This window comes from Calonectris borealis, chromosome 1 (assembly GCF_964195595.1).
Source record: "Calonectris borealis chromosome 1, bCalBor7.hap1.2, whole genome shotgun sequence".
Lineage (NCBI taxonomy): Eukaryota > Metazoa > Chordata > Aves > Procellariiformes > Procellariidae > Calonectris > Calonectris borealis.
In genome coordinates, this window is record NC_134312.1 from 128,303,935 (window position 1) to 128,328,322 (window position 24,388).

Genomic DNA, 24,388 nt, shown 5'->3' on the forward strand with positions numbered 1-24,388 from the left:
TCATCTGCATGATGGCAAGATTTAAGTATGTTAAGCGTTTTTCAAATGAGCATACATTAATAAAATAAATTTCACAGGTGTCTTTGGTAATGAATAGTTTCTTGCTGAGCTTTGAACTTACCCAGATGGCAATTATTTTTCTTCTAAGGCAGAGTATGTCTTAAAAGCCTCTTGACTTTCACATTTAGAGCTGTCACCTGAAGAAAGGGCCCACAATGTCACTAAACTTCTCCAAAGGCAAGCAGATGACGTCAGAACTGAGTGGGATAAGCTGAATCTACAGTCTGCTGATTGGCAAAAGAAGATAGATGATGCTCTTGAAAGACTGCAGGGCCTTCAAGAGGCAATGGATGAACTGGACCTGAAACTACGCCAGGCTGAAGTGTTCAAGGGATCCTGGCAGCCAGTGGGGGATCTGCTAATTGACTCTCTGCAGGATCACTTAGAAAAAGTCAAGGTATGTGTCAGTATATCAGTATTTCTGAGTACAAAATAATTGGCTTGTTCATTGTATGAATCCCCAAATCAGGAATTATCTTTTAAAATGAGAAATCGATAGCTTTGTATCATAGTGATTTATTTTAAAAAAAAAAAGTTAGTACGTATAAAGAGTTTCATAGCTTCTGCAATTAAAATGGAATCAAATCAACATTGAGAATGTATATTGCTAACATGGGTAAAAGGCACTGCAGGAATGTGTAAATATCCTCAGCGCACTCACTCTTGACTCAGGAGATGCAGCATTAACAGTAAAGAAATCAAAATAGAATAGGTAGGACAATATATGCTAAAAGTATAGAAAATTAATTCTGTTCTTTATTATACTTCTGTAAGTATGATGAGTATATAATTGTGTCTATACTTGTAGAGTAGAATTTAAATAATTTAAAGTATATGGTTTTGTTGTTGTTTTCTCATGATGGTGGTATTTGCTATCTGTCTTATTTGATAACTATGCCTCGTAACGAAAAAAAAGAAAAAAAAAACCAACAAAAAACAACCTGGAAAACCTGTCATTATTTTCTATAACTTAATGCTTAGTTGCTTTCCAGGGTTGTTTCATAAAATCATTGCTTATTGAGAAACTTGTGAGGACTTGTCCTCTTTCAGTATGACTGCCATGGCCAGACTTTCTAAATACTACAGGATTCCTTCAGCTAGAGCACAATAGAGGCAGTTGCCATTTTGATAAGAATAAAGTGCCTCTCTTCCATTCATATAAATGGGAATCATGAGTCATTTTGAAAGAGACCTGAGCTGACTGTTATTTTCTCTAGTAGAATATTAGGATCTAAGAAAGAGGAAATAGAATGACTAAGAAAAAATGCCTTTAAAAATCAAATGTAATTTATATTAAAAAAAAAAGCCCATGAGTTTTAATCACACAGAAAGTTTAATGAGTGTCCTGTACAAATACTATACAAGATGGTACTTAACTAAGTACTTGGTAGCTGATGAACAGTTAGCTGCAAAATTTGTTTATCTTCATTTAAATTCATAAATGAACAGAAAAGATCTATTTATAAATTCTCAGAAAGTGCCTGCTATTACAGCCATGGATATTTTTGTGATTTTGAAGAAGATATTCTGAACAGAAACACTGAATCCCTGATATTACTGGAAAACAAAACAAGTCACTTAATTGTAAAGCTGTGACCATAACTCTTGACTCCATAATTATAGTGCTGAATCTTGTTATGGCTTAAAAAAAAAAACACCCTGGAGGACATAATGAAGTTCTAATAACAGCCATGACAAAATAGAAATCTTAACGCTTATGAAAATCCAGAGGTACTATCAATTGGTAGATGTCTGTTTATTCCTTCTGAAGTCTTAATATTAGGGCCAGACAAAAACCAAGACTTCTGTTTCAAGATTTAAAATTAGATGTACCACCTACCCTCTGATTTTTATCTCATTTGTACCATATTTACTTAAAATATTTATGAATATAGGCTCTCATAAGACCATACTGTAAGATTATCAGCTAAACGGTAAATGAAAAAACCATACAGAATATATTCATATCCTTATAAGCTATAACTTTTCATGTCATATATGGCAATTATAGTCTGCTAGATGCACACACAGAGCAATATTGTGCTTTCAGCACCTTCTAAATGATCATAATTAGCTTAGGTAATATAAGAACACAACAGACCAAAAGTTGAAAAATATTAACTGTGTGAGTAGTTCCAAAATGTGCTGTGTAGAACGTATGTATTGCTCTAAAGAAATGTAATTCCAACATAGATACTGAAGACAAAAGCATGTACTAACTAGGCAATGTAAGCATGTTTGTGAAATTAATAACTACTAAGAAAGCTACAACTGTGTCTGCAATTTGAAGGCCTATATAAAACTATATGGTTTTAGGTTTTGTAGGTTTTATCTCAGTTATTAATATTTATGACATTCATATTTTTTCTTAGAGTGAAATCTATTTTAGAAAAGTTGTAAATCAAGACCAATAATTTATGTAACCCTAAAATAGAGCATGTAAATCCTTAAAAAGTTTTCAAGTTTGCATTTGCTACATGTGAACTGGCTACACTATAGAAACTTTGATCGTGATCCTTTATATCCTTAGCATATCTACCTGAAGTGTACAAATATTTAAAATATACTCACAACCCTAGCCTTAATTGCTGGTTTTAATTTTTCAAAACCTAAAAAAGAGGGTTTAATTAAATATATTGTCTGTGACAGGAGCAATAAGACATGATTTAAGTCCATTTTTATGTTGAACATATTTGTTGGATAGTAAGTTCATTTCTGATTTACTCCCTCTCTTCATAAGTTTAGTCAGTTTTTCTCCTCCCCCTCTCCCCCGCCCCCTCCCCCCACCCTTATTTTGTTTAAATGAAACCCAGACAATTGGGAAGCTATTTTTTTTGTGTTTCATTTCCACAGCTATCAAAGATGGAAGAGAAAGATTATATTTTGGCTACTTTTGTACAAGAAATTAAAGCAAATCTAGGCCTTTCTACAAAATGTCATGCATATTTATTTTCTTCATAATAGAGACTTTAATAACTACATAAAAAAAACTTTCAATAACAGTATTATATTCATAGTTACTTGTAAGTAAAATTGTTGCTTTGCGAGGAAATTAGTTACTAAAAGAATTGCTAGTCTAATGCCTGAAAGTCTTAATAAGATTAGGAAAGCTAATATCTGAACATTTACGAAAAAGATCATATAGAATTGACTCAAAGCATTAGCCAGGTGAGCAGCAATGTCTACTTGGCGTATGCTACAGACTGAAGTGGAGGTCCAATGATGGGAAGACTGAAGCTGCAAGAGAGATTTCTGGTAGAGGGACAAGCGGAGGGAGGGGGAAGAAAGCTCCAACCTGCTCAGCACTGAATTGATTCCTCCTGCATCCCAGTTACCTCTTCCAGTCTGCAGGCCCAGGCCTTAGCTCCAAAACTGCAGTAATCTCCCAAAGTGCTGTACGCATATGAGAATGGAAAACGAGTTAAAAGCTGTTGTGTAATTCCTAATGTGCCGTTTTAAACCTTACCTTATAATATTCAAGATTGGGAGAATCTCTCAGACATTTGACTCAACTCTGCAGATTAGATGTCTTTGATGTCTGTTATTTGGCCTGTATAAGCTGCTTTAAGACATACCTGGTTACTACTGTTTTCTTCTTGCTCCTCTTAGTAATTGATTCACTTAAAGGTTAAATACTTTTCCTTTCCAAATGTTTCAATTAAAAGGTAAATTGGTTGAAGAAGACACAAGTTACATAGCCTTCAGTTACAAGTTATTAGTAAACAATAAGGTTTTTTCTTTATAAATTATATTATCAGCCAAACGTTATCAAATTGATATATTATACATCTCTCATCCTTGTTCTGGTTTTTATGATGTGTATCACAATGGCTGATGATATTACAGTGTGAGGGAGAGTACCTATTACTCTCTATACAACTAAGCACCCCAAGTACCTTCTGAGCAGATCTTCGAAATATTGGTCATATGTGATTGAATTTCTCGCAAGTCCTTCTCCTAATCGGGATCACAGTAGCCTTCCCAAACCTAACCTGATGAATAACTTCCTAGGGAATGAGTTTACCCGGTGCCATTTGTCACTGTTCTCTTTAGTTACAGTTGCTGGAGCTCTTAAGGTCGTGGTGTAATGTTGAACTCGCACAAAATAACTGATCCTTGGTCAGTATTAATGGATTATTATTACAGATCCTTGATCTGTATTAATGTACCAGTTGGTATTCATCTGTGATTCTGAGGACAAGAGATAAATAATTTCACACACCTACCCCAAAGAATGTATACTACAGATGATCTATAATCAAAATATTCTTCAAACTTCTCTGCTCTCCTCTGTTATTCTTCCTTTTTTCTTCTCTCATATGAGTGATATGATCTGCAGACTGAAATATAACTTACTTTCTTAATAACACACATTCTTTCTCTCTCTCTCTTCCAAGCATACCTTTCTGTCCATTAAAATCCAAAACATCACTTAACTGTCTTAAATTCAGTTCAAGCCCAAATGAATCTACTAAATGTCCCCTAATATCCATTGGCTGATCATTTTGATTGTAGCTCAAATCATATTTTAAACATGACCTGGGATTTCTACTTCTCTCTGCAGTGAATTCAACAGATGCTTTCTTCTTGCAATCACTAACAAAATTTTCTCCTTTTCATCAGAATGCCTGGAACACTTATGAGACCACCACTCAGTTTTTATATTAAGCTTTTCCTGGTATGCAATTGATATGCAATCATACCTGCCTCATCCACTCGGTATCTTATTCAAAAACCCATTCCAGGAATTGGCAGCAGAACCACCTTGCCTCTCCTTCTTCCCAAAAGACTCCTTTGCTCCATACCAACCAAAACCTTGATAACGATTATGCTGCTAGTATGCAACAATCATTGCATGTCATGCTGATCCCTTCTCACTGTTTTGTTGTCTGTCTGTAGACATCTGCTGAGAAATACTAATAGGAATTAGTACCCGTAGGAAGCTTTAGATTTTGATACTTCTACACTCTGAAAAATTCTTTTTTAAACTAGAAGCCACTATTTTGGGATGTTGTGCATAGAATTTTGTGACTGAGAATGCAGTTTTAAGAGTGTGGTTTATCTGTTTCAGCAACTCCCAACATACTTATGAGAGCACAATGCAAAGCACTTTCTTATGCCAGAGATATTCTACCCTACCACTAGTGGCATATAACTGCTTCAGTTTTCTGTCATACACAACACTGTAAGTGAACAGCAGAGCCTCTAGACTCCATGGGGAATATAAGTCCTTTCTGACATTTTTTTTTAACCATTGTAAAAAAACAAAAAAAAAAAATCAGGAACAGGCAGTAGTGTCTGTGGTTTCTGTAGTTCAAAATAGAAGCGCCTATCTCAAGAACACCTGCCAAATAAAAACTGAATTGTACAGTCCTATTTTCAGTTAACTCCATTCTGTTATAGAATGATTTGTTCTCCTTCACTGTCACATAAAGAAGGCATCTTGACTCAATATTGTTAATTGTAAAAGCAGAACAGAATTTAGTGACATAAGTCTTGTATTTTCCTGTGAGCAATTTTCATGGAAGTCTTAATCTTGCTTCTTAAGAACTGGTTGTTGTTCTTACAGATTCACATTTACAGTTATGAATAAAGCAGTTACATGGGAAGACTATGAACTTTGCATATAGATTATGGATTTTAATGTATTTAATGTAACAAATGTATTCACAAAGGCTGTAAGTATCCTTTTAAATTCTTTTATCACAGCCTATTTACAATTTTAATACAATTTCTACTAATAATTTTCTACAAAATTGTGAAACAAAAGGCAATGAGAAATTCAAATGAATATTGCGTAAGTAACCCTTTTTTTCTGAGATGTCAGGCCTGAATTATGTGCTCTTTATTTCAGACTTTCCTCAGCAAAATTGACAGTTGTAGCCAATTGTATGTCACTGACAAATGTTCACTGGAAAGTGTCAACCTGAAACTTCTTTCTAATTTGTAAACTGAACAGAGTTTGCAATTATGCATAGATCAGAAATGAACTGATCTGCTCATCATCTACTCCTTTCTATGTGCACTCAATCCTTTTGTCCCTAGTCATCTCTTCTCTAAATGAGACAAAAAGTAAGACAACCCCTTAAGATAATTAGCTAAATTTCAGTTGTGTTCATATGTGGCCATAGAAAGAAAAGAAATAGATTTGGCAAGGTTAAAATACCATATTTTTACAAACACTCTAATACTAAATCAGCAACCTCAATTACCAGACAATGAATGAGCATAGGCAGTTCATTTAAAGGAAAAAAAAAAGCCTTATATATTCTTCTGTACTTCATTTTGGTACTGTTCAGCTACCGCTGTGCTGAGAAGAGGTATTTCAGAAAAGTGGACTCTTACAGTGCTATTATAAGGGAACAGTGCTGACAGCTGCCTACAATGGAGATTCTGAGAGCAAAGCGAGTTGTTGAATTTCTAATTTGTGTTCTCATTCATAGAAAAAAAAAATCTTCCAAAATTATTTGAAATGCTTAGATAATTGATAATTTTCTATCCTTCCTGAAGAAAGAATGATTTTTGTAAGGAATTAGTAGGGGTCACATACAGGAAAATTACTGAACAACATCTAAAAACAAGACAATAGTCCACATTCATCCCCTCCTAGCAATAGAGATGTATACTGGACATGAAGAGATCAGTTTTAAATAGATCCATAGAAGTTATGCAAGAAATAATTACCTGGAAGATGTATTGAATAACCAGAACTTCCAACCAGCTAGATATCAATAGCTGTACTAGATCCATGTTAAAGCAAATTATAATGTGATGCCTATGCTCTTGTTAATTTTTTACTAACATAAAATTAAGCTATGCATTAAGTGAAGCTAGCAGAGCTCATGCAGTCCAGTCTGTAAAGTAAAATGACATTACACATACAGCGACTTTTGAGATCTTTTTAATTCCCCTTCTTTACTGATATAGTCTATGTTCCTTAAAACAGAACAAAACAAAACAAAACAAAACCAAACCAAAACCAAAAAACCCAACCAAAACCAAAAGACAAGTATTTATTTTTCATATGGAGGTCTGAATTTATATCAACAGCAAATTACTGCTGTTTGGAAGTAAATTAACTTGCCTGGTATTCTAAACAGACTTACTTTTGTTCCACTTCTGTAATTTTTTCACATCACCTAGATATCTTCCTGCAAGCCCAACACTTTTTTGCTTCAAAAATCTACCATATGTAATCACTTTTTTTTTTTTTTTCATGTGTAACACTGATTGGTTTCACTGCTGTTACAGAAATTTGAGGAGAAAATTTCTATTTAGCAGAGTTTGCAGCAAGCAAGGCTACAGACATAAACAGCCCTAAAATATTGTTTAAGCAGTTTCAGTACTCATAGACTAGGATGTATTTTGACAATTTATAGGCATTACTCCCCGCTATAGCTATACTCCCTATTATTCTTAGATTTAAAACCACCAAAAATACTGAAGCATTCTATATACAGAATTTTAGAGTATGAACTAAGATATGATTAAATATTTTAAAATTGTTTGTACAATTAAAAGATGACAGCATCCATTGGCTAACAGCTGAATAGGAAACTATTTGCTTGCAGTGTAGGAGATGGAAGTATTAATGTTTTCTTCAGCTTACAACTGAAGTAATTACTGTTACAAATACTTCTCAAGTTTACCATTTCATATATATGTCATTCTGTGATAGAATTATGCAATAATTATTTATGATGTCTCCTTAGACTACTTTGAAATGCATATACATTATTAATGTAATTAACTTTTTGGGGAATCACAAAAACTAGTGCAAGAAACAGCCTCTTGTAGACCATTTTGCAAAAGAACCAGTGCCTGGGAAAGAGCTGCACCAGATTTTGCCCGATATGCACTAGATTTGTGTTAATTGTATTAACACAATCATTAATAGAACAGATTAACTATTTTCTATTTGATTAAGGGCCTTTGGGCTAAATAATACTGTTAACTTTTCCCTGACAGTAAATGTAGAAAAATTCCTGAACTCTAAAGAAGAAAAAAAGGTGACCAGTAAAAAGTGGAAATCTTTTCTACCTCCAACCCAGTTTGGTAGAACATGCTATTATTAGATCAAGAGATTTCATTTAGAGCCAAATTTCTCCTTGTATGAACTCACCCTGCTGATTTCTGTGGGAGCTCAACGTGCACATCTGCAGGCAGAATTTGACTTTTTAAGTATTGGTAATCTCTGATCTTGGTTTCTGATAGCCTGCTGAGAGCGCTGCTTAATACATGTATAAAGACTTGTCTGTCATTCTGTGCCTCTGAAGTTCAGAATTGAGGTCAGACCAGAACATTTTTAAGAGATTGCTCTTTATCAGTTTATCAGAAATAAGAATGGGACTTGAGCTTTTAGAAGGAGAATTAATCATTAACGTTTAAGTACCTAAGTGGCATGGTTGTTGCAGGGACTCTAGTATTTAACATGGTGTTTTGTTTTAAGTTGGCCATATAAACACAGCATGTATAGATATTAGTCTGATGATCAAGTATTAACATTCCCGGACATGACATTAAGTCAAAGATACTCTTGAACTGTTGTGATTCTGTTCAAAAGTCTTCTTTCTCTAATAACCTGGAAATGTAAATATTTATCCAAGGAGAAAAAAAAAAAAAAAACAACAATGTGAGTAACACTTTTCTTTTACCGTGGGACCATTTTATTCAGGCTTCCCTAAGTAAGGAAGTGGCTCAGGGAGATGAGTGGCTAAAGGGAGAAAAAGTATATCCAAGGAGTATTTATGACAGAAATCTGATCTGCTATATATAGTCTGCTATTGAAACATTTCTATGTAAAGCAAAAGGATGTACCAGAAGTGAATATGTAACCAGAGACATGTATGTTCAGTGAGACATGAGAGGAGGGAAAAGGGAGGAAGAGTACTAGAAATGAATTTTAATGTTGTCTGCTTTCTGTGAGGAGGCAGTTTTTCCCATGAAGAGAAGTCTGCCAGTATTATGTTTTTAATGAAATCTTTTCTTAAAACATTGACTCTCCTATTCCTGGGAATGTATTTTGGTGTTGTAACTATCAACTGTGCAGATTCTGTAATGATAATGTTACTATGACATGGGCAAATCAATAAGCAAAATAAAATCAATTTATCAAGCTGATATGCTGGTACACAGTAATTATTTAGGGAATGCTTGGAGCAGGGAGTGCAATGAATGTTAGATTGCCTGGGATGTTTATCGGTGACCCATTGCGCTATACTGGCCTGTATTAGGAATAGTATGGCCAGCAGGAGTAGGGAAGTGATCGTGCCCCTGTACTCGGCACTGGTGAGGCCGCACCTCGAATACTGTGTTCAGTTTTGGGCCCCTCACTACAAGAAGGACATGGAGGTGCTGGAGTGTGTCCAGAGGAGGGCAACGAAGCTGGTGAAGGGTCTAGAGCACAAGTCTTATGAGGAGCGGCTGAGGGAACTGGGGTTGTTTAGCCTGGAGAAGAGGAGGCTGAGGGGAGACCTCATCGCGCTCTACAACTACCTGAAAGGAGGTTGTAGTGAGGTGGGTGTTGGTCTCTTCTGCCAAGTAACACGCGATAGGACGAGAGGAAATGGCCTCAAGTTGCATCAAGGGAGGTTTAGATTGGACATTAGGAGAAATTTCTTTACTGAAAGAGTGATCAGGCCTTGGAACAGGCTGCCCAGGGAAGTGGTGGAGTCACCATCCCTGGAAGTATTTAAAAGACGTGTAGATGAGGCCCTTAGGGACATGGTTTAGTGGACATGGTGTGTTGGGTTGACGGTTGGACACGATGATCTTAGAGGTCTTTTCCAACCTGTATGATTCTATGATTCTATACTTTTCTCATTTTAATCGTTATATATTTAAAGACTAATAGAGTTTTATTTCATTTTTTTGTCCAAGGTTAACCCATAATAAAACCTTATAATTGCTACTTAGCACTTTTATAGTGCTTCTCATGTTCCAGACGGTATGACTTAATCTTCTCAGCTTCTTTCTGAGACTGCAGTAGAAGTAGTATTATCCCCAATTTACAAACAGGGCAATTGAATCAGTGAAACTAATTTGTCCAGACAGCAATGCCACTCAGATTATTTTTATTCTCTTTAGCCTTTACCTGCAAATTGTTTTATTTTAGTTGGGTTCGATTATCCAGAGGATTAAGAATGACAATTTTTATCAGTTTCAGCAGGAGCCACAGCTACTCATTTCCCAGAGCTGCAGCCTACTCTCCCTCAAGACGTGGCAGGGCAGCCTGCCACCCAGAAGGGTTTCAGCCTGAATGCCTGGGAAGGTGGGCACTGCTCCTGACACAGTTTCCCAGCCTGTGTCTGATGCTGCTATAAAACTTCTAGACCTGTTTCAATTTTTAAGTTTTATTTAACTTTCTCCTTTTCAGCATTTTATTTTAGTATTCTTTCTTCCTAAATTAGCTTAAAATCTATCAGCTGGGATAGAGTTGGTATAGTGCTGTGTTTTGGATTTAGTATGAGAAGAATGTTGATAACACACTGATGTTTTAGTTGTTGCTAAGTAGTGCTTACACTAGTCAAGGACTTTTCAGCTTCCCTTTCAGCTTCAGGTGCACAAGAAGCTGGAGGGAGCACAGCCAGGACAGCTAACCCAACTGGCCAACGGGGTATTCCATATCATATGACGTCATGCTCAGTATATAAGAAAGGGGGCGTTGGTTGGGGGACAGCGATTGCTGCTCGGGGACTGGCTGGGCATCAGTCAGCGGGTGGTGAGCAATTGCATTGAGCATCACTCATTTTGTATATTTTATCTTCCCCGCTCCCCCCCCCCCCCCCCGCTTCCTTTTCTGTTCTATTAAACTGTCTTTATCTCAATCCATGAATTTTACTTTTTTTTCGATTCTCTCCCCCATCCCACTCAGGGGGACTGAGCGAGTGGCTATGTGGTGTTTGGCTGCCTGCTGGGTTAAACCACAACAAAAAGTAAATTGTTCTCGCTTATGTTCTGTTACTACTGTAAGAATGGAATTCCCTTGTCTGGCATTATTGAAGGATGTTCATATTAGATGTATGAAGTCTAGGAATTTCCAACTCAAGATTTTGATTTGGGGTTTCACTCACGCCCACTCCCCAACCATCATACAGTGATGGTGAAAAGGTGAAGATGGGAATTACAATATTAATTCAAGAATTGGAAAACATAGCTTTCAGCAAAACACTTGAACAGTCCATCTGACCTGCATTCTTCTGGAGGTTGGAGACTGGATGGACTGTATAACTCCTTTTGACTTTAAGCTCTATGAAAAACTTTGTTCCCCTTGCTAGCGGTAATAATTGTCAACTTTATGAGGCTAAACATTATGAAATATTTACATGGTAAATTTAAAGACATGTTGGTATATTGTCAGTAAACATGATCTTTCATGTTGGGAGAGGAGAAAATAAAGATTTGTTTTAAAATTAAAACAAAGGTCTATATACGCTCTTTGTTAGAAAAGACGTGAGTTTCTGAAGTTTCTTGTCTGAATTATTTTAATGTTGGTTGAGTGTCAGAATACAATCTGGGTCTCAATAGTATCTAAGCTAAGCTTTTGTATGGCCACGCAAGGAATCCATATTTTTCCTCCTGAGCTACAGGGTCTGACTGCTGATGTCTGGAAGCTTGAGGTGTTTTGTAATATCATGATACAGCTGTTGCAATCTTTCTGGTTTAAACTGCTTTCTTTTTTTGTCAGTGAAATACTATGTTTGCCTTTAAAATACCATGCTGCTTTACAATACAATAGAGATTTGCTTTGTCGCAACTATTTTCTGAGGGCAAGGAGAACTCCTGTAAGTCTCTATTACCTGGAAGAGTTTTGGTAAGGAACACAGGTTATTCAACCTTTTATGTTTGTATACTATACATTGTTCACAAGTTAACTAATAGAGATAGATAATGTGTTATTAATGGTTTAAAAACAGGTTTCGCTGAAGCTCCACAACCTAAGCATATATATCTTTTCAAATGCTTTTAGCTTTAATAATGCTGAATGAAACCATACTAAAGCAAAAATCTGCTTTGTAAAAATTGCTTTATATTTTCTGTGTCCTTCATGTAGTGTGTGTTAGACTTTCAGATTACACTTTGAAATGCTTCAAGTTACTTACAGTTCCTAGGCACTTCATCTCTTGATTGCCAGATTGGCTTCTTGGTTGCAAAGTAACTGAGTAACTGACTTTGATTATGTGGAAAAATTGGTGCATGAACACTTTAGCAGTGATGGGCTCTGCCATGTCATAGTTATAGTTGTTCTAGTAGAGTGAATTACAAGCTAAATTTGCTCATTTACTTTTCCCCCTCCATGGAGGAGAACACAATTTCAGAATAAATGACAAGGCAGTAGTATAGGTTGTATTTGTTCAGGGATCATAAAACTGCATATCAGGTGTTGATTTAGAAAAAAAAAAACAGGAATTCATAGTAACAGTGATACGTGTTTCAGGATATGTGCATCTATTTATTAGTGTGCTTCTGTTTATTAAATTAGACATCCTAATAATTAAATATCTTTTTCTAGATATAACATTGCTACAAATCATAGCTTTTTCCCTTGAAAGCTCAGAAAAGAAGAAAATTAATACCTGTGATTAGTTCATTTTTCATTTGTTCTAGTCAAATTTTAATATCCTTATTTTTAAGGAGTTAGTCTTCCAAATTTTAGGAAATAACTTTTGAAAAATGTAATGTTTTATCAGATTCAGAAATACAGAATACAGAATGGGATCGGACTTAAAGGGCATTTGATTTTCTTTCTCCCCTGATGTCTTCCATTTGAACTATTTTTATCCCAGAAGAGGATTTATATTCTACTCTAGTGCATTCTTGCTTGGTCATTTCTGAGTTTATAAAAATATATAGGATGGAAAATCAAATCAGCTAAAATCCATTTTGTTTCAACACCGCCTGTCCCCAGGAGCACTAGAATCAAATAAAAATACAGTGTGAGTTTAAAAGGAAGCTAAGTGTAGCATATTGAGCTAGCAGCTGACAATCCCAGGTTGCAATGAAATTTGAATCAGAATACACTAAACCCATCAGAGAAGAAACGGACTCATTTTGAATGAGAAAGATGGAGACTGTTACACTGTCCTGGGTAAAATATGTCAGTTTGTTCCACCTTGTATGGTTTTAAATATAAAACCTGAAGACACGCTCTGGCCCATGAATACTTCTCCACTCGGACACTATGGGAGCTGAGGTAGAGAAACATCAGTGCTGGGAACCTGCTGTGGCCCAGGTGTAGGATGGCCACTCACCTTACTGTGCAAATGGATCCTGCTCTGATTTAGCTGCAGCTGCTGCTGGTATAAAAAACCCCCACAACACAAATTCATCTGACACAGGAGAGCTTTTCTCCCTAAGCCATGTCATATTTTCATCACAGTGCCAGTTGTCCTTTTCTGTCTCTTTCATTGGTTGTGAGAATTGAGGTTTAACATAGACCTGTGCTAGCAGGAGACCCTTCCATATGAGGGAATTCTTCAAGAAAATGCCAGGCTGGTATGAGGCCACCAGCCTGTATAAGTGCCGCTCACAGACCAGGGAAATAGACTTTCTTTGTAGGCACAGTTGGCCTTTTCGTGAAATCTGCTTCATATTAAGTGTCAGAAACATCCATGGAAGAAGATATAAGGGGATTGACTTTTCATGCTTGTGATTATGGGCATACATAAGTCCTGATGGGATGCAGCCATGAGTGCTGAATGAGTTGGCAAATGTTATTGCGAGGCCACTCTCAATTGTCTTCGAAATGTCATGGCAACCGGGAGAAATTCCTGAATCCTGGAAGAAAGCGAGTGTCAGTCTCATCTTCAGGAAGCGCAGGAAGGACGACCCAGGGAACTACAGGTCAGTCAGCCTCACCTCAGTCCCTGGGAAGGTGATGGAGCAGCTAATCCCTGAAACCATCTTCAGGCACATGAAGGACAAGAAAGTTCCATTGGAGGCAAATCACTAGCGGGGTATCACAGTGGTCGATACTGGGTCAACATTATTTAACATCTGCATTAATGAACTGGACCCTGGGACAGAGTGCACCTTCAGTAAGTTCACAGATGATACAAAAGTGGGAGGAACAGCCAATACACCAGATGGTTGTGCCGCCATTCAGAGGGACCTTGACAGCATGGAGAATAACACTGAGAGGAATCTCATGAAGTTCAACAAGGAGAAATGCCAAGTCCTGAGTCCTGGGAGAAATAACCCCAGGCAACAGTACACACTGGGGGCCAATCAGCCAGAAAGCAGCTCTTCAGAGAAGGGCGTTGGGATCCTGGTAGACAAAAAGCTGACCGTAAGCCAGAAATACACCCTCATGGCAAAGAAGGCCAACAGCATCCTGGACTGCATTAGGCAGAGCATTGCCAGCAGGTTGAGGGAGGTGATCCTTCCTCTCTGCTCAGCCTTGGTGAGGCCACATCTGGAGTGCAGGGTCCAGTTGTGGGCTCGCCAGTACAAGAGAAATATGAACGTCACTGGAACAAGTCCAGTGCAGGGCCACAAATATGGCTACAGGACTGAAGCATCTTTTCTATGAGAAGAGGCTGAGAGAACTGGGACGGCTCAGCCTTGAGAAAAGGTGGCTCAGGATCTTATCAATATGTATAAATACCTGATGGGAGGGAATGAAGAAGAGGAAGCTGGTCTCTTCTTAGTACTGTCCACAGACAGAACAAGAGGCAATGGGCACAAATTAAAAAACACGAAATTCCATCTGAATACACCTGTGGGTGGTCAAACACTGGAACAGGTTGCCCAGAGAGGTGGTGGAGTCTCCATCCTTGGAGATATTCAAAACCTGACTGGACATGGTCCTGGGCAACCTGCTTCTCACTGGCCCTGCTCTGAGCAGGGAGGGCTGGACTAGGTGATCTCAAGAGGTGCCTTCCAACTTCAGCCATTCTGTGATTCTGTGTTTCTGCAATAGCAATGTTAACTCTATTTTTAGGAGTTCTGAATCTGGTACTTGATTTGTCATTTCCTTTTAGAGATAATTAAAGTTACTAGTATGTTCAAATGAAATGACATGCTATAATAATTGATTAAATCTTCTTAGGCTATAACCTGTCCACCAAATCATCAATACAATAAAGCCATATTACCCACCCACAAAAATAGGAGATTGATGACAAACCAATTTGCTATTTACTCATTAGTCTTTTCTACTTAGAATCTTTTTTTCTTTTTCTTTTTTTTTTCTTTTTTTTTTTTTTCTTTTTACGGTGTATTTTTCAGGACAGTTTAGAGTTTTGTGAAAGTGAAAACATTTCTTTAGTGCATGCCTTTGCAATGATTTTCACAAGTAGACGTACAAAAAACATGTAGAAACTCTTATGCATTTAATCACTAATAACAGTGAGAAATTTGTGTTCTAGCGTTCAGTTTTCATAGATGTCCAAGCCTGAATGGTCTCGAAAAGTTTATTAGGAAGTGCAAAACATTTCATTTCTAAATATAGGAGCTACAATGTTTAGCCCTATATAAAGTCTAGATGTGGACTGCTTAAATAGTAAATACCATTGCTGGAAAACTAGAGATGGCTTGTCATGATTTTCAAATTACTGCTATTTTTATTTGGGTTTTTTTTTCCTCCCTTTTTAAAAGGATAGTAAGAAATGTTTTAAATTCCTTGGGTTGAGGCTTGTAAAAAATGAACTTTAGTGAAAGAGGATACTATCTACTGAAGTCTTGCATTTACTGTCTCTGGGAGAAACTAGCTTTGGGATCAATTTTGATTTCCCATGTGCTCAAAGCAAACCTATAGAGTGTTCAAATCAAAGCCTGGTGTTGCTATAATTGCCAGTCCATAAAATCTGAGAAGAAAAAGTAGAGATTACACCAAATTGCATTTAACATCTTAGACAGGCATCTGTGCCTGTTTCATCCCTAACCAAAAAAGATAGACACTCATTTCCAGAAGCTAGTGTTGAAGATCTAAAGTATATGGTGCATTGGTGGAATTAACTTTGTCTCTTTTAAATTCTCTTTCCAACAAGAGAAGGGTATTACTGTATATGTACTGCTGAGATTCATGGTCCCTCCTTCCATGAGTATGGGAAACATTAATGACTCTCGATCTTTACTAATGTGTTCAGGATGAGGACAATATAGTTGGAAAGCAATATTACACTATAGTTTAGTGTAATTGTTTATACATGGTCTCACAGAGATTTTTCTAAACTTGTAAACATAAGTCCAAGTGTTGTTAAGGCTACACGAAGGACAAAAGTAACACAAAAAATTAATCTGCTCTCAAGATACTTTTCACTGTAGAAATATTTCAGATAAGTAAAGAGCCAATAGGAATAGTGACTGTATTTTAAATCATAATTGAAAAGCTCCATTACTTGTTTTAACTTTGGGATTGAACAATTGTATAGCAATTGCAAATAAGTAATTATTAGATGGTATCTGTTTATTTAATGCATTTTTTAAGACAAATACAGCTAAACTCAGTCTCAGTACTAGTGAGGTGTGTGTAAGAATATATGACTTCGTATGTGCATGCTGTTATTTTCCTTTTATCAGTGTGGCGAATGCTAAGCAATGATGATTTCTTGCCCTCAATACAGCTGCATAATTGCTATTTGTTCTGACAAGGCACTGAGATGGTCTGTTCTGGACTACATCTAAGCATATGTGGTTGGTGTTGGGATCAGTAGGAATAAACACAGCAAGAGTAAAGAGCAATTTTAATGACCCACTGACATTTTACAGTAGCAAACAATAAATAAAAGCCAGCCTGTATTTTAATTTTTCTCCATGCGTAAGAAACAAGTACTGTTCTGAGAATACACTTCCTCTTCAGGGTGTATTTTCCAACTGGCATAGTGGGATTTAGTCACACTATTCCATTAACTCCAGTGGGCCAGAAGTTACAGGTTGGATTTAATTTTGGTTGGATTCCTGAATTCTGTGTTTGACTTGTTAGCGAGCTGTTGCACATGTGGTTGAGGAAGAGAGGGGTTAAGAAATGGAAAACGTGCATTGTAGAGTCAATGTTCCTTCCTGAATTTTCAGTTATGAATTTTGCGATGGAAACTCCCTGAAGCTAGCAAAGTATATAATATCTCTACTGTTATTGAAATAAGCTTGTTTACTATTTATTTACTCTTCCACTCAAATGATTAATGAATTCCCTTTCAGATTTCATGGAACCGATTTATGGATTCTAAAAAAGAAAAAAACACCTTTTCATGGCATTGACAAATACCATCTCCCTTTGGTGAATCTTTAAATATAACGGCCTAGACTTTTTTTATTTTATCTCTCTTCTGAACATTGGGCAGCCTCCCAAAGAGGAAGTCAGTGCTCTTCTGTGTGTTAGGGATCACTAAATAAAAGAAAGAAAGGAAAAAAAACACCAGTATGGCATGTGAAATGTGGAAGGAAGGATGTGAAAAAGCCACCAGTATGGCATGTAAAATGTGGAAGGAGATGAGGGTTATGTCATGGCTTTTACTACCTTGGAATAGGATACCCAAAGCACAAGCAAATTTAATGGAAAATATGCAGAAAAGGACCTGCAAATAATTTCGGGGGGCTTAGCCTGCATATTCTAAAATATGTAAGAAACCAATCTGCAATTACAGACACTAGCCTAAAATCCTTTTGGATTTGAAATTCCAGCCCTAAATAGAAAATATGTGATGTTAGGAAACACCAAGAGGATAACCGGTAAGGAAGAGATTTGGCTTGGTCCTGAGCAGTGCAAGTTCAAAACATTGCTATCATAATAGGGGTCATTATGAACTAAAGGTCAGCATCTCTGCAGGGACAAAAAATAACCCAAAAAATCCACCACAGCAATGTTCAGTTTTCAGAAAGGAAGCTACACACAAATGAGGAAGCCTGCTGAAAAGGAACCAAAAGGGCTAAGTATGTGAAGACAGCATGGAGACACTATACTGGAAACTGAAAACAAATCCATACCGTCAAAATGGACTCTTATAAGACCTAGAAAGGTGGGGTGTTTAAAGAAAAGAATAAAGCAAGCTATTTGAAGCAAAAATACATAGAACAAATTGTCATGATTAAGAGCGCCAAATCACCAGAACCAGATGACTATTCGGTCAAGTGTTCTAATGGAAGTATAAAATAGCTGTAACTACTAACAGTATTTTCTTATTTAAAATTAGTTTTTTTATGAGGAATGGAAGGGGGCAAATGTGGTGATAGTTTTTAAATAGTGCATCTAGTCAGGCCTGTGGACCTACAGACCAGGAAACCTGGGGAAGAATATACTGTAGAAGAGACAACAACATAGCTTTTGTAAAAGTAGGTGTGCCTTACATCTCCTAGTGTGCCTTGAAGGAAACATGAGCATATCGGTAAGGGGGTATAGGCCATTTGGTGTCCCACAAGGATTTTAAGAAGGTGTTTCAGCAAAGAAACTAGCTTCCTGTGGGATAACAGAGAAGGTCTTCATGTGGATAAATAACCAATTATCTGGTTATTTCCTGTAAAAGATGGAAAACAAAAGGCAGAGGTCAGTTTTCCCAATGAAGGAGATGATTGATTGTGCTTCAGAAGGCCTACTCTGTCCAGCATGTACATAAATGAGCTGGAAAGGAAAATTAATAATGCAGTGGCACATCTTGTGGATGATACAAACCTATTCAAAGTACTTAAGATGAGGACAGATTGCAAACAGCTACAGAAAAACCTCACAGGACTGACCGGCAGCAAAGTGATGGCAGATGAAATCGACTGCTGATAAATCTCAAGCAAAGCATGTGGAAAAAGCTGATAAATCTCAAGCAAAGCATGTGGAAAAAGCTATCCCAACTTTACGTGCACAATAATGAGCTCTCCTTTAGCCCTTTTAAACATTCCTTTAGCACTCATGAAAGAGATCTTGGAATCATAACAGACAGTCCTCTGAAAACATCACATCAATACTCAGGACTGTTCAGAAAGCCAAATGAAATGCTAGGAATTACTGAAAAAGCAGAAAATATCATGATGCCATGGTGTTGTACCTATATCATGTATATTGTAGGCAGTGTTTTGGATCCCCAATCTAAAAAAGTTTATAGCAGATTAGATAAAAGGTATGGAAAGCTCCTATACATGGACAGAACAAATGGAGTAGGAGTGGGGTTTGTCTTGTGTAATTTCACATCTGCCAAGTAGCTGTCTGCATGTGAGCTAGTTGCCTAGGCTCCCAATATAGTCAATGAAAATCTGCTCATTTCAGTTGTTGCAATTCAGAATGTGATTCATGCCATCCTATAGTAAAACCTTACGTTATGTTCAACTCCTGGTTTTGATTAGCTATTGAATATAAAGGGATCATATAGAACTTCCTCTGAGGTAAATACCTTATAGATATCCACATTTAATCGAATATATCTCAGTCTTTGTATCTTAAACATGGATGGAGGAAAAAATATGGAGGGTTTGTAGAATCTGCAACGGCACAAACAAAGTCCATCAGGAATGGTTGATCACTGTCTCTCGTGAGCTAAGAATTAGGGACAATCTCAAGTGGGTCTCAAGCGATAGTTTAAAAAAAGCAAAAAAGAGGTGATTCTTCAACCTAAGTATTGAGCTTATCATAGGGTATTTTGGATGGTAAAAGCCTATGTTAGTTCAAAAATCAAGTAGATAATTTCATGGAAGACAAATCCATCAAGATCTGATTGACATAGAAATACAGCTTCTGGCTCCCGAATCTCTGAAACCCGAATTGCTGAGCTGGAAGAGTACAGCAAGGAGCAGGGAAGATGATGTTTTCCCTTACCACCTTCCCTAAGCAATTGTATCGGGTACTATCAGACAAGGGACTGGGCGAGATGAGCTTTTCATCAGTCTGATTATGGCCACTGTATGTTCTAGTCGTTTAATATTTGGCTGGTTAGGGTGTCTGTGGTATGTGTCTTCTTGACTTCTTGCTAATTTTCCAAGGCATTTAAAAATATTTTCTAACAGGACTGTACAGATCATTTAAAATCCAATCTACCACCTACAGTATCACATACCATTGAAATTCTTTCTTGCGTAAGAACAGTTATAATGAAGATAATTTGGGGCTGTTTCTCCTATCGCTGTTCACACTGAGAAGTCATTTACATCCTGAGCAATTTAATTGCTTCAGATAGGTCTCCTTGTGGTAGTGGTATGCTACTCGCCATGTATATTTGTTTTTAAATTATCAACAATACAGTTCTCTAAATTTTTCTGATAAAAGCTGTGATATGTATAGCATTTTTTACGCAGAAGGAAAAAAAAAAATTAATCAGTCTTGTACTATACAAACTGATTATTAAAAAGATAAATATTTTAATTATAAAATTATAATTATAAGTAATTATAATTATAAAATCATAAATAATGTTAATAATATAAATATTTCTGTAAAACACTTCAATCATACTGATTAAAATCACAATCCAGTAGAAATTCTAAATTTCTGCTTCTACTAATGACAAGTACTGTAGAAGATATAGAAATTTTTACTATTTATTAAACTTGTTTGAACACTTGTTGAAAAAAAAAAGAACTCACATTGAATTTCATTTACCTTAAAACAAAAACCTAGCTCTAGACTCATGTATGTTGACTGGTGGACTGGTTGTCTGTGATAAACTGTTGCTTAATGCAGCCTTATAGTAGCTGACCTTTTTAATCCTACAATGTCGTATGCCAAATCTTTCTATGGATAATTTTTTCTTTTCTGTCTATAGTTTTTAATTGTAAGCTTACTTGCATTAATTAGATACCTGTGCATTGACTAGCATTCTTTTTTTGTTGTTGCTGTTTCTTATGTTTTGATTTGTCCAACTAATGAAAATGCTAGTAAAAATTCAGGCTTAGTAATAATAGAATACAGAATATCAAATTTAAAGATGGTGAAAAAGCTGTTGTACTTTGTATGTCGGAAAATTAGCATAATGCTGCAAAAATCAGTATCCCTGCAGCAGAAAAAGTAATTAATAAAGACATCAATTGAAGAGGGGTGAAAGATAAGTTTTATTTTTTACTTCCATATGTATTATTATGATTTGATTTCTTTTCCTGTGAATTGCTTCTGTGCCTTATCCTGTTTTCTCTGTAAAATAACTTACAGACAAAAAACATGTTGACCAATTATGAAGGATCTTCTATTTCACCTTAATTTAGGTGTAACGATTGTGTAATTTGCCTAGTCGTTTATGTCAATCTTCAAGTGAGGCCAGTACTTTCAAGTCAACATTGCAGATGCAAATAATTGGTCTGGAATCAGCCAGATACTTAAGTACATATTTAAAACAAGTGGTTTATAAGCTTAGGCCTGTGTGCTTTGCCTAAGCAATGAAGTTTTCAATCAAAGCCTGATCCTATTGCCATACAAATTAATAGAAAATTAACCTGGTTTAATGCAGGAACTGCATTAAAGTGCATTGTAGTGTGAGAACTGATTTTTGCATCCATTGATCTGCATTTATTCTATCAGTGGTTTTTATTTTATATAGATATATTTATTATATATAATATTTAATTTTATTACATATTATTTTTATTATATATTATATATAATAATATATATCAATATGTACACATGTATATTTATATTTATATACAACATGGGCATTGGTAATACTAGCTGAGAGGTGTTCTCTCATCTTGGAAACGAAGGAACACTGGAGGAACCGAGTTGATGATCCCAAATATAAGCCACAGAGTCACGGCCAAGGACCTTGGGCCACTGAAACTAACAGATCACGGAAAAAAGCATTAAAATAACTATTTGCAAGTGAAATGTTCACACAACAGTATATATATATCTCTTCAGCTTTTGAGGCCTTTACGTTACAAGAACAAATGTCTATTTTTAAAGCATGTTGTTTGTTGTCTGAACTCAATTACTAACTAAAATGATCAGGGTAAGCACAGACTTGTGGGATAAAGCCAAACCTGTGAGCTCTTTTACTTTTCTTTGTATTGCAGACCTTGCCCTACACTACACTGTAAATCAGTATTCTCTCCAGTAATGTCAGTTGTGTTCCAGCGGTATAAAACTGGTGACATGGAGAAGCCAACTGTTATGTCATGAACTTGATGTATGCCTCTTCTCTCACATCGTGGCATTTGCATCATTCTCTGCGCTTTCAATGATGTTTACCTTTAGTGCAGTTCGTGGCATTGTAATGTCATGAATGTCTTCATACTTTTTACTCTTAAGGTTCACTGAGATACTGGATGGGCTTTTTTTGACCTTTTTTGCATCACATGTTGATGAAATGATTACTAGGCAATAATTTCATGTTATTTGATGATGTAAAATGAGATGCAAACCATATGTGGTCTGTATTAAAAATGCTGAGAGAAAGGAGCTAGAAAGCAAAACTAATATAGCAAGTAAATTATCCTGCCTTTGTGTGCAGACATCATACGGCAATAAAAAGTGCTCCTGAAAATGACAGAATTTGTCCCTTAAAAATGGCTCATTGTTACATTTTTACATGTTTTATCATGTTAAAGCTTCATATATGTCTCCTTAGAAAAGATAGATGTGGAAGAACTGCATAGAGATTCCTCTCTTCGATAGAGTCATGGTGCCCTGAATTGATCTGAATTTACTCAGGTGCATCATGCAAGCATCATCATCAGGTTGTTGCTTTTAAAATCAAGAAACTTGTAACTACCAGCTTCTGGTTTTCGCATACATTACTGAAATTATTAGCTAGACTGCTCTTATGCATAGTTTTAAAGGTTATCTTACAAGATACTTTTTTTTTTTTTCTGAAATATGAGTCATGTAGGCCAGGTATTCATAACAAAAAGTTTTTGTTTTTTTTTTTTTGTACTTCCCATTACTAACCTTTTATTTGTAACACACAAGATACCCAGGGTAAGATCATGGCCTTAGTGAGGTCTGTAATAGTTTTATCATTGCTTCTCTTTTTTCATTTGTTGTATTTGGGAACAGCAGTCTTCCCCTCTTTTCATGTGTTAAACAGCACTTATTGCTCCTGTCCACCCCGAGGAACACATGCTACACATGCGTAAAGGATGAGGTGGGAGAGAAGCATCCTCTGCAGTGCACATCCCAGTGGGTGTGCTGGTTAGAGATTTGGCTTAACTGGCCAAAAATTGCTATGAAGGTTCCAACTTTGTATCACAATGCTGGGCCTTACCCTTGAGACCTAAGGTCCATATGAAGTTGTATAAAAAGACTGTTAACTGTATCATGACCAATTCCTTTCAGCTTGGCATGGAATACCTTTACATTACTGATCAGCTGGCAGCAGAGCCAATAGTTTTTGAAGTTAGTGCTTATCTTTATTTATATTTAATTCACACAGGTTTATCGAGCAGAAATTGTACCCCTTAAAGAAAAGGTGCATCAAGTCAATGAGCTCGCTCACCGGTTCACTCCCTCGGATATTCAGCTCTCCCAGTACAATCTCAGCTGTGTGGAAGACCTGAACACAAGGTGGAAGGTGCTACAGGTACATTTCCTATGACTTTTTTCTTTATGCTGCATTTAAGTAAATATTTTTTTTATTTCTGTGTGCTTGGTTTTTTTTCTGTGAATAGCACCGAAGGTGTACTAAGGAATGAAAGAGGCAGCAGGCTTTCAGTAATGGTGTCTCTATGAGAAAATACCAGTTAAAGCTGACGCTGTGTTTTCATATGCTTCCGAATACTTTATCAAGTAGAAATCAGATAACCCAGTTTTTCATACGGTTAAAGTTCTCATACAGTTAAAACACTTAATAGTTTGTTTATCTTTTAATATTAATATTTAGCAATTCTTGCTGTCAAGTATATCATGTGATCATTTCTTTTAACTGGCTTATCCATGTTTTACGGATCTTTCTATGGTGTGTATGGAAGATTCACGTAAGACAGTTTACTTCTGCTGCTTCATTCCTTTTACTATTGTTTAAATAATTTTCAGGAGCAACAGTTTTAAATAAATTCCTCATAGGCAGATTAATGATTCTGTGCAGTGGAACCTTTAAAATCACACCTGTAGAATCAATTATAAAATTACAAGGCATTACATGCATTCAGGTAATTAGCAGGACTTGATACTGCAAGTAAAGCTGTTCAGAAAGGGATTTTATAAATTCAGCTCTAATGCAGGAAAAATATTAAGATAGATTATGAAATTAAGGTGAACATCAACTATAAATTATAAATACTGAAAAATTTACAAATTCTTTGGATTTTTTTGTTTACATATATATCACTTAAATTTTAGATTCTTTTGTGTCATCTTGTGATAAAGACTTCAAATATGTACAGTTTTTCCAAAATGCACTGTATCTTAGCTTATAATTTTAGGAACAGTGTGCATGAGAGAGCATATGTTAGCATCCATGCACTGGTATATGGTGATGTA

General features: G+C 36.2%; 1 protein-coding gene across 2 annotated transcripts in view; it reads left to right on the forward strand.

Annotated features, from left to right (window-relative positions):
• The window catches only part of DMD (dystrophin), a 1,244,291-nt gene that overhangs the window by 1,056,422 nt on the left and 163,481 nt on the right, over nt 1-24,388 (forward strand). For both annotated transcript variants that reach the window (XM_075174519.1, XM_075174510.1), the window contains exons 59-60: nt 189-457; nt 23,343-23,489. In XM_075174519.1, the coding sequence (XP_075030620.1) occupies nt 189-457; nt 23,343-23,489 (416 nt within the window). The remainder of the gene's footprint in view (nt 1-188; nt 458-23,342; nt 23,490-24,388) is intronic.